The sequence below is a fragment of the Balaenoptera borealis genome (genome assembly GCF_965194805.1).
Source record: "Balaenoptera borealis genome assembly, chromosome: 11".
Lineage (NCBI taxonomy): Eukaryota > Metazoa > Chordata > Mammalia > Artiodactyla > Balaenopteridae > Balaenoptera > Balaenoptera borealis.
Genome location: NC_138868.1, coordinates 39,494,331 through 39,508,641, shown reverse-complemented (window position 1 = coordinate 39,508,641; position 14,311 = coordinate 39,494,331). Strand labels below are relative to the sequence as shown.

The following is a 14,311-nucleotide window of genomic DNA, read 5'->3' as shown; positions in this document are numbered from 1 at the left end:
CTGCACTGTTCTTAACGTAATGCTTATCTAGACGGTAAGGCTTCCCCCAGAACCTAGCCAGGGGAGGAGGGGGACGCTCAGCTCCGGGGACCTGGCTTGGTGGGAGCTGTGGGAACAATATCCCCCAAAATATGCCCTTCTCACCAAGCGAGGTGGTGAGAAGGGAGAAGGGAGAGCAGAGTCGGAAAAGCACTGTCTTCCCAGGAGTCACACACAGAGAGCAGGAGCCCGGGGTCAATGGATTGAGGGGCCAGGCATGCTAAGCCCGAGGGCAGCAAAGCCTCAGTTAGTCCCCACAGGAAGGTGGAAGCAAAGGAGAAGCCCTGTGACAGGTGCCCATGCAGCCTTGCTGGACTGAGTGGAGTCACCCCCCAGCATACAGTCACCTGGGCCACACCAAGTGTCCCCTGGGGCCTGTGGTTGGCATCACGGGGAGGTCACATCCTCCTCTATGCCCAGCATGCAGCAACCAAGCTCTGGGCTCAAGACAGGGGCCAGATATCAGCAGACGGATCCCTGGGCATCTGCCTGCCCTGCCTCCTCACTTGCCTTCATCTCCCAGGCTCAACCCCGAAAAGCCTGGGGGTCTCCAGCCTGGCCCAGCTCTGAGGCCACCCCCAGGTCGGTGTGTGGGTGTCAGGGCAGCAGACAGAGGAAGGGATACAGCAAATCCACGGGCAAGGGGAGTCATTAAGCAGGATGTGGAGTCAATTCTCTCACGGAGAGAACCCTGCCTACCCCTGGCTGTCTCTTCTGGAAAAGTGAGCAGGGCTGGCTATGGGCCTCCCTTTCTCCTTCCCTCTGAGAATCTGCTCTCAGCGACAGGCCGGATGGCAAGGACTTGTGTCTTATGTGAATTTAGATTAGAGACCTATAAGTCACTATCGCGGGTCGGCCCTTGAAGAGGGAGTCCAGCCCTTCGTCCAACAGATGGAGACACTGGGACCCAGAGAGGTGACATTCATGCTCAAGTCACCCCGTCAGCGGGCAGTGAGGTGAAGGTCTGACTCCCAGTCTGGGCCCTTGGATTCCTCACCTTCCTACCTCTCTCTCTTCGAGACCTATTTGTGCCTTGAATAACAAAACCCTTAAATGTCTATTTCATCCTGAGAGGCAGGATGGCATAGGATTTAGGAGCCCAACTATGGAGCCTGACCTCCTGGGTCAAATTCAAATCCAGGGTCTGACACTAGCTGTGCCATCAAGGGCATGATTCGTAATCTCTCTGCATTGGTTTCTCATCTATAAAATGGGGGTGATAAAAGCACTTACCTCCTAGGTTCTGGTAAAGATTAAAAGAGTTAAAGTATGTAAAGTATTTAGAAACAGTGCTTGTCCAGAAGGGAGTGGCATGATATACTTAAAGCGATGAAAGGGAAGAACCTACAACCAAGATTACTCTACCTGGCAAGGATCTCATTCAGATTCGATGGAGAAATCAAAAGCTTTACAGACAAGCAAAAGCTAAGAGAATTCAGCACCACCAAACCAGCTCTACAACAAATGCTAAAGGAACTTCTCTAAGTGGGAAACACAAGAGAAGAAAAGGACCTACAAAAACTAACCCAAAACAATTAAGAAAATGGTCATAGGAACATACATATCGATAATTACCTTAACGTGAATGGATTAAATGCTCCAACCAAAAGACACAGGCTTGCCGAGTGGATACAAAAACAAGACCCATATATATGCTGTCTACAAGAGACCCACTACAGACCTAGGGACACATACAGACTGAAAGTGAGGGGATGGAAAAAGATATTCCATGCAAATGGAAATCAAAAGAAAGCTGGAGTAGCAATACTCATATCAGATAAAATAGACTTTAAAATAAAGAATGTTACAAGAGACAAGGAAGGACACTACATAATGATCAAGGGATCAATCCAAGAAGAAGATACAACAATTATAAATATATATGCACCCAACATAGGAGCACCTCAATACATAAGGCAACTGCTAACAGCTATAAAAGAGGAAATCGACAGTAACACAATAATAGTGGGGGACTTTAACACCTTACTTACGCCAATGGACAGATCATCCAAAATGAAAATAAATAAGGAAACAGAAGCTTTAAATGACACAACAGACCAGATAAATTTAATTGATATTTATAGGACATTCCATCCAAAAACAGCAGATTACACTTTCTTCTCAACTGCGTATGGAACATTCTCCAGGATTGATCACATCTTGGGTCACAAATCAAGCCTCAGTAAATTTAAGAAAATTGAAATCATATCAAGCATCTTTTCTGGCCACAATGCTCTTAGATTAGAAATGAATTACAGGGAAAAAAACGTAAAAAACACAAACACATGGAGGCTAAACAGTACGTTACTAAATAACCAAGAGATCACTGAAGAAATCAAAGAGGAAATCAAAAAATACCTAGAGACAAATGACAATGAAAACACGACGATCCAAAACCTATGGGATGCAGCAAAAGCAGTTCTAAGAGGGAAGTTTATAGCTATACAAGCCTACCTCAAGAAACAAGAAAAATCTCAAATAAACAATCTAACCTTACACCTAAAGGAACTAGAGAAAGAAGAACAAACAAAACCCAAAGTTAGCAGAAGGAAAGAAATCATCAAGATCAGAGCAGAAATAAATGAAATAGAAACGAAGAAAACAATAGCAAAGATGAATAAAACTAAAAGCTGGTTCTTTGAGAAGATAAACAAAATTGATAAACCATTAGCCAGACTCATCACGAAAAAGAGGGAGAGGACTCAAATCAATAAAATTAGAAATGAAAAAGGAGAAGTTACAACAGACACCGCAGAAATACAAAGCATCCTAAGAGACTACTACAAGCAACTCTATGCCAACAGAATGGACAACCTGGAAGAAATGGACAAATTCTTAGAAAGGTATAACCTTCCAGGACTGAACCAGGAAGAAATAGAAAATATGAACAGACCAATCACAAGTAATGAAATTGAAACTGTGAATAAAAATCTTCCAACAAACAAAAGTCCAGGACCAGATGGCTTCACAGGTGAATTCTATCAAACATTTAGAGAAGAGCTGACACCCATCCTTCTCAAACTCTTCCAAAAAACTGCAGAGGAAAGAACACTCCCAAACTCATTCTATGAGGCCACCATCACCCTGATACCAAAACCAGACAAAGATACTACAAAAAAAGAAAATTACAGACCAATATCGCTGATGAATATAGATGCAAAAATCCTCAACAAAATACTAGCAAACAGAATCCAACAACACATTAAAAGGATCATACACCATGATCAAGTGGGATTTATCCCAGGGATGCAAGGATTCTTCAATATACACAAATCAATCAATGTGATACACCATATTGACAAATTGAAGAATAAAAACCATATGATCATCTCAATAGATGCAGAAAAAGCTTTTGACAAAATTCAACAGGCATTTATGATAAAAACCCAGAAAGTGGGCATAGAGGGAACCTACCTCAACATAATAAAGGCCATAAATGACAAACCCACAGCAAACATCATTCTCAATGGTGAAAAACTGAAAGCATTTCCTCTAAGAGCAGGAACAAGACAGGGAGGTCCACTCTCACCACTATTATTCAACATAGTTTTGGAAGTCCTAGCCACGGCAATCAGAGAAGAAAAAGAAATAAAAGGAATACAAATTGGAAAAGAAGAAGTAAAACTGTCACTGTTTGCAGATGACATGATACTATACAGAGAGAATCCTAAAAATGCTACCAGAAAACTACTAGAGCTAATCAATGAATTTGGTAAAGTTGCAGGATACAAAATTAATGCACAGAAATCTCTTGCATTCCTATACACTAATGATGAAAAAAGAGAAATTAAGGAAACACTCCCATTTACCATTGCAACAAAAAGAATAAAATACCTAGGAATAAACCTACTTAGGGAGACAAAAGACCTGTATGCAGAAAACTATAAGACACTGATGAAAGAAATTAAAGATGATACCAGCAGATGGAGAGATATACCATGTTCTTGGATTGGAAGAATCAATATTGTGAAAATGACTATACTACCTAAAGCAATCTACAGATTCAATGCAATCCCTATCAAATTACCAATGGCATTTTTTACAGAACTAGAACAAAAAATCTTAAAATTTGTGTGGAGACACAAAAGACCCCAAATAGCCAAAGTAGTCTTGAGGGAAAAAAACGGAGCTGGAGGAATCAGACTCCCTGACTTCAGACTGTAGTACAAAGCTACAGTAATCAAGACAACATGGTACTGGCACAAAAACAGAAACATAGATCAATGGAACAAGATAGAAAGCCCAGAGATAAACCCACGCACCTATGGTCAACTAATCTATGACAAAGGAGGCAAGGATATACAATGGAGAAAAGACAGTCTCTTCAATAAGTGGTGCTGGGAAAACTGGACAGCTACATGTAAAAGAATGAAGTTAGAACACTCCCTAACACCATACACAAAAATAAACTCCAAATGGATTCGAGACCTAAATGTAAGACCAGACACTATAAAACCCTTAGAGGAAAACATCGGAAGAACACTCTTTGACATAAATCACAGCAAGATCTTTTTTGATCCACCTCCTAGAGTAATGGAAATAAGAACAAAAATAAACAAATGGGACCTAATGAAACTTCAAAGCTTTTGCACAGCAAAGGAAACCATAAACAAGACGAAAAGACAACCCTCAGAATGGGAGAAAATATTTGCAAGTGAATCAACGGACAAAGGATTAATCTCCAAAATATATAAACAGCTCATGCAGCTCAATATTAAAGAAACAAACAACCCAGTCCAAAAATGGGCAGAAGACCTAAATAGACATTTCTCCAAAGAAGACATACAGATGGCCAGGAAGCACATGAAAAGCTGCTCAACATCACTAATTATTAGAGAAATGCAAATCAAAACTACAATGAGGTATCACCTCACACCAGTTAGAATGGGCATCATCAGAAAATCTACAAACAACAAATGCTGGAGAGTGTGTGGAGAAAAGGGAACCCTTTTGCACTGTTGGTGGGAATGTAAATTGATACAGCCACTATGGAGAACAGTATGGAGGTTCCTTAAAAAACTAAAAATAGAATTACCATATGATCCAGCAATCCCACTACTGGGCATATACCCAGAGAAAACCATAATTCAGAAAGACACATGCACCCCAATGTTCATTGCAGCACTATTTACAATAGCCAGGTCACAGAAGCAATCTAAATGCCCATCGACAGACGAATGGATAAAGAAGTTGGGGTACATATATACAATGGAATATTACTCAGCCATAAAAAGGAACGAAATTAAGTCATTGTTGAGATGTGGATGGATCTAGAGACTGTCATACAGAGTGCAGTAAGTCAGAAAAAGAAAAACAAATATCATATACTAACACATGTATGTGGAACCTAGAAAAATGGTACAGATGAACCGGTTTGCAGTGCAGAAGTTGAGACACAGATGTAGAGAACAAATGTATGGACACCAAGGGGGGAAAGCCACGGTGGGGTGGGGATGGTGGTGTGCTGAATTGGGTGATTGGGATTGACATGTATACACTGATGTGTATAAAATTGATGACTAATAAGAACCTGCTGTATAAAAAAACAAATAAAATAAAATTTAAAAATTAAAAAAAAGCAAATAAAATTTAAAAATTAGTTTGAGATTTTAGATTCAAAAATAAAAGAAACACTTAAAAAAAAAAAAGAAACAGTGTTTAGCACATCACAGCTAAGTGTCAGCTGTCACCTGTCACTGCTCAGTCCTGCGTTGGGGGCAGTTTCCTTTGCAGACCCCCCCATCTCACTGTACAGCTGACACCTCCCCTTTGTTCCCTGCCTGCAGTCAAATCAGCCTGTAGTCAGATATTCGGTTATTGGTGAGGATGTTGGCTGCAAGATCTCCATCTTGGGGTCTCTTTCATCAGCAATGAGACAGCCAATCCAATGGCTGGCTCTGAGGATGTAAGCCGCAGGAGGTGGGAGGATAAGTGGCTGCCTGCCTGAATCCAATCATGGACCAGCAAGGACTTCTGTGGGGCCCTGTGCACAGGAGCGCCCCCTGCAGATGGAGGACCTGGGCCACCACTTCCTCCCTGATGGTGGTTTGGGGCCAAGTGGGGTTTGGTGAAGCTGTGATCTGCCTTGAGGAGGCAAGACATGGGAGGGGGCCGGGAAACACCTCAGGCAGCCCCTTTTTCTCTCTAGAGCTGCAGCAAGAACCTATCTTGGCCTCTGTGACCCTCTGAGGGGTCCCTCTGCTGCTCCTCTATGAACAAATAGCAGCAAAAGAAGCCAGCCCCCAGGGACACTGCTGCTTTCTCAGGTTGGCCATGGGGTCTCACAAGCCCAGGATCCCCACTTGATATGAGACACACACACATACGCACACACACACCCCCCAAACCCCTGGCCACAGGTAACAGGACACAGTTTTGGGCCTGAGGCTCCTGGAAGATGGCGCTTGGGGCCACCTCCAAGCTGACAGGCACTCCCAGAGAGGTCAGAGTGGGAGGGGCAGAGGGTGGTGGGGAAGACCACAGACACACTACGGGTATCATTTTACTTGTCGGAACGCTGTCTGATAAACCACCATCCTCTTCAACATCTCCTGTGGCTGCCAGAAAAAAAAAAAAAGTTCCACGCTGGATGTTACCAACAGGTTTCGTCTGCCCCCTGGTGCCAAGCCCTGGGCCTGCCAGCCTGGGGTTACTTGGCCAACATCCCTCCCCAGGCAGACGCAGCCTGATTTATGTGAGGGGCCCCTCAACGCCCCCAGATGCAGCAGCTACCTAGTCCTAGTCAAGAAGACACCACCCCTTGTCATCAGCCTGAAAACACAATGCGGAGACATCAGCAGGCTGTCACAGGAGCGTGAACTTTGCTTTTTGGAGAGCTAAAGCTCAAAATAAGTATCTGAGCTACTCCACCCTAACATTTGGATAGGGTTTCCTTGAAAGGGGAATATGAACTGTGGCATGACTCCTCCCGCTGTGGGTGGGAGGCCTGTCAGGGGCCAGCACCCTTGCAGGGGGTGCACCTGAGTCCCAGCTTGCTCAGGCGTGGGTGACTGGGGGTGGGCAGACCCTCCCCCCCCCCCAGGGCCACACCCCACATTCCCAGCCGCAGTGAGGAGTGAGACAGGAAGTGGAGAAGGGAATGGATCTGCTTTGGCCAGTTCCGCATCTGAGGGTGATCCTCGACAGGCCTTAGGGGCGCAGGCCAGGGCAACTGGAATCACTGCAGGTTTTGGCAAAATGGCAAGTACGTAGGAGTTTGGGCTTTGGAGTCTGAAAGACTGGAGTAAATTGTCAGTCCTGGCTCTGCCTTGGACAACCTACTTAACCTCTCTAAGCTCAGTTTCCTCAAGTGTTAAACAGGGCTAACAATAGGAACCATATTATTACTTCTAGATGGCGCTCTAAGCTGTTTGGTCAAGTGAGAAACAGGCATTTCTCTGGCTGTGGCAACATCCACCTATACCTATGTGGATTCACCTCTTGGCTAATGAGAAGGTGACAAGATGGCATCTGATGTGAGTTTTTTCCCACCTCGCTCTAGAGGCAGTAGCAGCTAGGGGAGACAGTCCATGTCTGCTCCTCCGGAGATGCCCTGGAGGGGACCCAAGGGGCTTACCAGGACCTCGGATTTCACAGCTGGCCTGTAGATGAAGTTGGACTCCTGGTGGACCATGACAGGTTTGGAGATGGTGGACACGCCAGGGCCTCGTGGAGGCTGTGGGCTTGGGCAAAATGTCTACGGGGTTAGTTTAAAGAGAGACCCATGTGAGGTCATGGCCCGGGAGGCCCAGGCCAACCACGGCACTTTGACACACAGGCAAATTCACACCATGCACTGAGCCAGCCTGGTCCGTTCACCCTGCCGGATGTCCTAGGGACAGGGACAAGAAGTCCACTGGCCACAGTGTGTCCTGAGGTCACAGAAACTATTGGGTGGTTCTGAGGAATCAGGGACTTGAGCCAGAGCCTGCTATGGGGGCACCAGCGGGCACTGTCAGTCAGAGGATACTTTCAAGGCTCTCTCTCAGTGGCCACGGGTGCCATCCAGCTTCCTCTCTCCCAGAGGAGACCGTTGCAGTTCCCGGACTGCGCATGCAGCACCTGCTGTTCCTGGTGGGTGGGCACAGGGGTGGGGGTTTGGGAGGGAGGACCAGTAAGCGCGGCATCCAGGAGAGCTGATGCAGCACGTCTGCTTTGCTCTAACCCACTTGATCATCTTGGGCAAGACAAATCGGGTCACAGCCCTGCCCCAAACCCTTCATGGGTCCCCACTGACTACTAAACTCCTTGGCTCGACCCCCATGAGCTTCTCTACCTTCCTTGGCAGCCTCATCCCTCACTCCTCGCCCTTCTCACACTGCCTAACTTGAGCCTCCAAAATGCCCAGTTTTCTTGCCTTGAGGGTTTTTTACCTGCCCAGGTGTTAGCTTGGGTATCACCACCTTTGGGGACCATTCCTTGAGCTTTTCCTCTCCACCCCTTCCCCTCAACACAGCACCTGTGTTTCCCTCATCTGCCCTGGTAGTGTGGGAGTTTCCTGCTTACTTGTCTGTCCTCCCACCAGACAGTCTCAGACAGGGAGTGGGCTGCCTATTTTGTGGTGGTTCTCTGGTGCCCAGCACGGTGTCTGGCATATAGTAGGTGCTCACTAAACATGATACATGAGTAAACGAATGACTCAGTATTATGGTGGGTGCATGGGGCAGTGCCTGGGAGTACACGTGGCTCTGAAAACCTTCCCCTGGCAGGTGCCTGTGTGGCAGGCACAGGTGCCGACCTGACACAGGTGTTTGTTTCCACCACCTGAGACCTGCTGGTGGCGGGGCTGACTGTGCAGATGTGTGATGGTCCACACGTCCTACTGCAGCACTGATGACACTCGCCAGTAGCATGCAGGGAGGAGAAGGCTGGGCAGGGTCAGCGGTGCATGGACCAAAGTGCTGACGCGAGCAGGATGAAGCTAACCAAAACAGCTGACCCCTGGCCTCCGCATCAGGGACAACACTGGCTTTGATGTCACTTAAGAGATTTAGGTTCCAGTTCTTCAGAGACTCCTTGTGTGGGGAGAGCTTTTAACTTTCTTGCTGCTCTGATCAGGAACTAACAGTGGGAACTTCGTGATGCCTGGAGAAATCCAAGAAAGTTGGACCCTGTTTCTGAATCTTGACCCTGACTCAAAAGGTCGCAGTTTACCTCCGATCTCAAGTTTGCAGCTTCACCCAAATTGTCTTGTACCCTGATCTGTCACTGAGCATAGGTAATGTCTATTGAGCACCTCCTATGTGCCTGCCACTCTCCCAAGTATTAACTTAGAATGAATTCATGTATTAACTCATTTGATCCTCATAATAAGTAGGTGGCGTCAGTATTCCCATTTTACGGACAAGGATACCTAGGTTCAGATAGATGAAATAACGCATGCCCAAAGTCATCTAGCCAGTGACTGAGCCAGGATTCAAACCTGGGTAGTTCCTTCTTGTCATCGTTATGTCCCCTGCACCTGCAACGCCCTTCTCCCATCCTCCACGTATCACCATCCCTCAAGGCTCGGCTCTACAGAGGTGCCTTCAACTTCCCATTAGAATGAATCCGTCCCACAGCACCTAGCCCGTGCCAATTTTATAGCTGAATCCTGCCTGGTCAGCTGCTAATCCTTCAGACAGCAAAGTCCTGGAGAGCACAGGTGTGCCAATGGCCTCTGTGTCCGCTTAAGCACAGCTCCCCATTCCCACACACGGAAGCACAAGGAAGGTGCTCAATTGATTACTGAGCCGAATTTGTTGAGGGAAAGCTGCTGCCCCTCTTGGTGGGGGCCACTCACAAGAAGGATGTGGGCCTCTTTGCCAGGCTACCTCAGCCCCTGCAAAATGCGCTGCCTGGGCTCTGGGGCAAGACATCCTTGGAACAGACAGACTTCTCTCTGTCAGAGCTCAGGGCTCAGGACCCCACCGGGAGTCCCTCTGAGAGTGCCCTGCTGGCAGCTGCAGCCTCATCAGCATCTGGCACTTTCTTCATTCCCACATCCCTTCCCCCAAGCGCTCCTGAATGCTCTGAGATGCTTATTCTGCACTTCATGCAGGAACTCAAATCCATGCAGGAAAGGTTAATAAAAACAACTGATCGGGTACTACTGACTACCCTCCCCCCAAACCCCCACTCTTAGCTGACATGAGCTGCTGTAGTTCTGACTGGAGTCTTAGCCTCACAGCTACTGGAGCAGAGAAATATTTTGTTTTTCCCTCCAAAGGATCAAAGCTCCATCTCTTCCTTGGGGATCGCCTCTTAGCCTTTGGGTTAAGAACAATTAATGAGAAATATGTCTTTTTGAGAAAGATCACTGTTCTCCCTGCTGACATCCAAGAAAAAGATCCCTAATCTTTTAGTAGTAAATTTGGAGCTTTCTAGGAACTATCCATTTTCATTTTTTCTGTAGCTGGAAGTTGGCCAGAAATTTATGGGCATTATGCTTCAAGCTAACGTAGTTGGCTAGTGCCATAGAAAATGGCACAGTAATGTCCTAATAACTGGACAGTGTTATCACCTCATTTACAGAGCCTAATACTGCTCCCCTGCTTCCCACCCCCCTTTTCCCCTGTTAAACAGAGAATTCATTTCCCATATTCAAGGCTTTCTGAGCTAACATCGAGAAACAACTGGCTGTCATATAAATAGAGCTCTGGCTCTTCATTAACACAGCCTTGCAAATACTACATTGAATGTTACCAGCCCATACTAGCGAAGCGGAGCAAAGAGAGAGCAATCAACACTGATACAATGTTGCTCATCCCAAGTATCACAGGCAATTCACCATACAATACAGCACTTCAAAATCAGCAGAAACCACACACATGCAGGACATCCACAACATGCAGTCTGGGGAGCTCGTTCTTGGAAAATGGGGTGGGGGCGATGCTTCTTCCCGTCTCCACTCACAGGAACAGAGGAGGACTTGGGAAACAGCAGCCCGGCCCACTCTTCCTGCTTCCCAGCATAGCATGCAGAACAGAGGTAGTACCTTTGCGGTGGGTGGGAAGCTCCGTTCAGGGACGGGAGAGTTGGCTGGCTTCCCACTGTGGTTCTTTGCCTCCCAGTCCTCTGCTGGATTGCCTGTCTCCCCAGCGCGGAAGGGGTGGTTGCCTAGTGCCTCTTCCAGTGCCGAGGGCAGCGGGCGGGTAGGAGTGAGGTCTTGGGTAGGAATGGATGGTGGGGGAGGGATGGGAATGGGGGGTGGAGTGCGTTGCACCCAGGGTGAGGATGAGGCACTCAGGCGGCCCGATGAGGGAAGGACAGGGGGCGCGGGGACCTTGGGGGGTGCGTTGGAGGCTGGAGGGTGGGGCATCACAGGCAAGGCAGAAGCAGTCTTGGGGGGATAGTAGAACATGTCCAAGGGGATGTCATCCAGGTCAGTGGTGTGGAGGTGCAGCCCACCTGCGAAGCGTCTCAGGGGTGGGGCCAGGGGAGACACAGAAGGCAGGGGAGGCGGGGGCCCTGTGGTCATCTGGGGGGTTGCAAGGAAGTTCTGTAACTGCTTAGTGCCCCACTTCACAATACATCGAGTATAACGCTCATCTACTTATTTCTCTTGCTGCTGAAGACCCACCACCCTCAAACCAGAACCACGGGGGTGTCACTTCTCTGCCACCTGGGTGCCCAGCTGATCCCATACGAGGTGGCCAGTAGGGAGTGCCCAAATGCAGGAGGAGCCCCAAGTTATGTGGGTGGTAAGAAGGCGACCATATAATCCATTAGATGACCAATTAGATGACCAATAGTCATCTCAACTGGAACACACTTGACAGTGAAAAGGACATCTGAGTAATTATGCCAGGACAACAGGCCTAACCGGGATCATCTCAGATGAGCTGGGACTTAGTGGTCACTCTGGAGATAATCCCAGAAATACAGATATGCCCCCCTCCTCAAGAGAGGAAGGGGGAGTGGGCTGGTCAGCGGCCCTGCACAGTGAAGCTTGCCAGTGGCCATCCTGCCTGCCGCTGTCCCCAGGGCGGGTGGTCCTGAAGGCAGCAGGAGGGTCTATGTGGAAAGAAGCGCTCTGTTACCTCTGAAATCTCAGTATCAGCAGAGGAAATCTGCTCAAGGCGCGTCTGACAGAGCCTTTCCACCCAATACTGAATCTTTTCCGATTCCTCAAGGTCTTCCCGCTCTGTCTCCGATACCTGGGACCCAAGGCCAGCGCAAAATGGAGAGGACAGAGGGCACACTTGAGTCACATGTGGGCGGCACACTCAAATCAGTAGAACAGAAGCACTTCTTAAAAAAACCCAGAGTACTCTTGGGTGTGTCAATTACCTAAAAAAAGCCCCGGGCTTGTTCTACCTGCCTCAGAGGAGGTGGAAATAAGGGGGAGGGGGTGTTAGGGTGTTGGGCTAGCTAACGGCAGGTGCAGGCAAAATCCGAGAAGGGGCTCGTGCATTGCGTGGGATTAGCTGGCCCCCAGGATCCCCACCAACCCTGAGTCTCTTATGATTCTCCAAGTATGGTCCTTTTATAGGCTCTCAGCACCTTCCAAGAGTTCAATTGTACTCTTTTTCATCCCCCCTCCAGGCCGCCTTGTCCTCAGGAGCACAAGCCCAATTTTATCTTTAATTTTTTAGCTAATTTGCTCCTAATGAGAGATCTAACGCACTTCACATTTTTCAGGACTTCTCTGGATTTGTAATCTAATCAGTTTGGCATTCTGATTCATGGAAGCATTAAAGAGAAGCGAAACCAGGAATCTCTCCAACAGCTAGGGAGTTACCTAGGAGATAGGAATTACTTATGCTGGAAGACTACTTTTGACATGTCTTGAAGGGGACAGCCTTAGATATATTCCTGGGTTGAAGAGGTCTAGCCTCAGACACATTTCATGTTGATGGGAGCAGCCTCAAACTCATAGCCTGATTAATTGGGGGATAACCTCAAGACACCCCACCCGCCTAAAGGGGTTAGCTTCAGACCCATACCCTCAGACACAAGGCAGATTGGGGAAAACGGGTCTTGGATTCATAACCTGGGTTGGGGAGGGGGGTGTCAAACTGACCCAGATCTAATGACAGGTGGGTAGAAGGCTAACTTCAGATCTACAGCTGAACAGAGGGTTAGCCTCCGACTCAAACCCTGAGCAGGGAGGGCAGCCTCACAGCCACACGGAGGGTGGAGCGGCCTAGCCTCGGGCTCATACTCTGGTTGGGGGTGGTGGGAGTAGAGGACAGACTCAAATCTCTAGCCACATGTGTAGAGGCTAACCCGAGACCTACAATCTGGGCAGAGAGGCCAGCCCCTGAGCAAGGGGGCCCGTCTCGATCCCAAACATACACTAAGCCAGAGGCTAGTCTCAGATGACTCTGGGTAGGTAGGAAGATGTCACTCTCCAGCCTGGGGAGGGGGCCAGGCTCCCTCCATCCTTGGACTGCATTTGGGAAGAGCAACTCCATCTGGTTCCCTGAGAGCGTGGTGGGGACCAACCGAACTGTCCCAGGGATGCTCACCTGGCCTGGGAGCAGGACACATACCTCCTGGGCCAGCCGGTTGATCTTCAGTTGCTTTTCCTTCTCTAGCATTTCCTCTTTCTCTTTGTAAAGCTTTTGCTCAAATTCCAGTTCCTTCTTATTCTTTCTCAACTCCTGAAGGCTATCATACTTGGCTTTCTTCTTATCCTTTCCTTTCTGAGCAGATGTGGCATTGTTTATATGACAAGGGTTACAAGGTAGTGTTGACACTGGCACAGCACAGCAAACAGGGCATTCAGTCTTCAGACAACAGCAGGCAACCACCCCACGGTGAGCCCCTCCCCTAGCTCTGCCCCACCACACTGGGCATTGGACTTAAGGTTTAGGACAGGCAGGACGCTTCTACCCATCACAGAGTGAGACACATTTCCCTGTGCCAGCCAGAAGAACTGGCTTACTAGTTCACTAACAAGCTGTGTGACCTTGGTTAAGTTCCTTAACCTCTCTGGGCCTGGTTTATCTCATCTCCAAAATGGGGGAAATACCTACCCCACAGGTTTGCCATTCAGAGCCAATGAAATAACATCTATGAAAGAGCTTCGTGAGCTTCAAAGTGCTGTATTTTAAAAAGCATTGTATTTACTTAGTATCTGGGCATATGCCTTCTCCAACAACTGGATGTTCAGACACCACAGGTGCATCCTGGTAGATTCTAGAGAAAATCTGGGACAGATCCCCTGTCCTGAGCTAGAGGAGAAGGGTGTCAGCCTCCGACCTGGGAGCCCAGAGCCAGGGACATCAGATTTTGTCCTGATGCTTAAACTCCAGACCACTTCATCCTGGAGAGTCCAAATCCACTG

At 47.9% G+C, this 14,311-nt stretch overlaps 1 protein-coding gene across 3 annotated transcripts in view; it reads right to left on the bottom strand.

The window, feature by feature from the left end:
* The window catches only part of USH1C (USH1 protein network component harmonin), a gene marked incomplete at its 3' end in the record, with an annotated part of 52,273 nt that overhangs the window by 8,725 nt on the left and 29,237 nt on the right, over positions 1–14,311 (bottom strand). Inside the window, exons 16-20 of one of the 3 annotated variants that reach the window (XM_082341558.1) lie at positions 13,515–13,667; positions 12,060–12,176; positions 11,015–11,497; positions 7,616–7,735; positions 6,546–6,596 (exon numbers count right to left, since the gene is read on the bottom strand). The exons of the other annotated variants lie outside the window; for them this stretch is intronic. Of the exons in view, the coding sequence (XP_082197684.1) occupies positions 6,546–6,596; positions 7,616–7,735; positions 11,015–11,497; positions 12,060–12,176; positions 13,515–13,667 (924 nt within the window). The remainder of the gene's footprint in view (positions 1–6,545; positions 6,597–7,615; positions 7,736–11,014; positions 11,498–12,059; positions 12,177–13,514; positions 13,668–14,311) is intronic. 3 annotated transcript variants of the gene reach the window in all.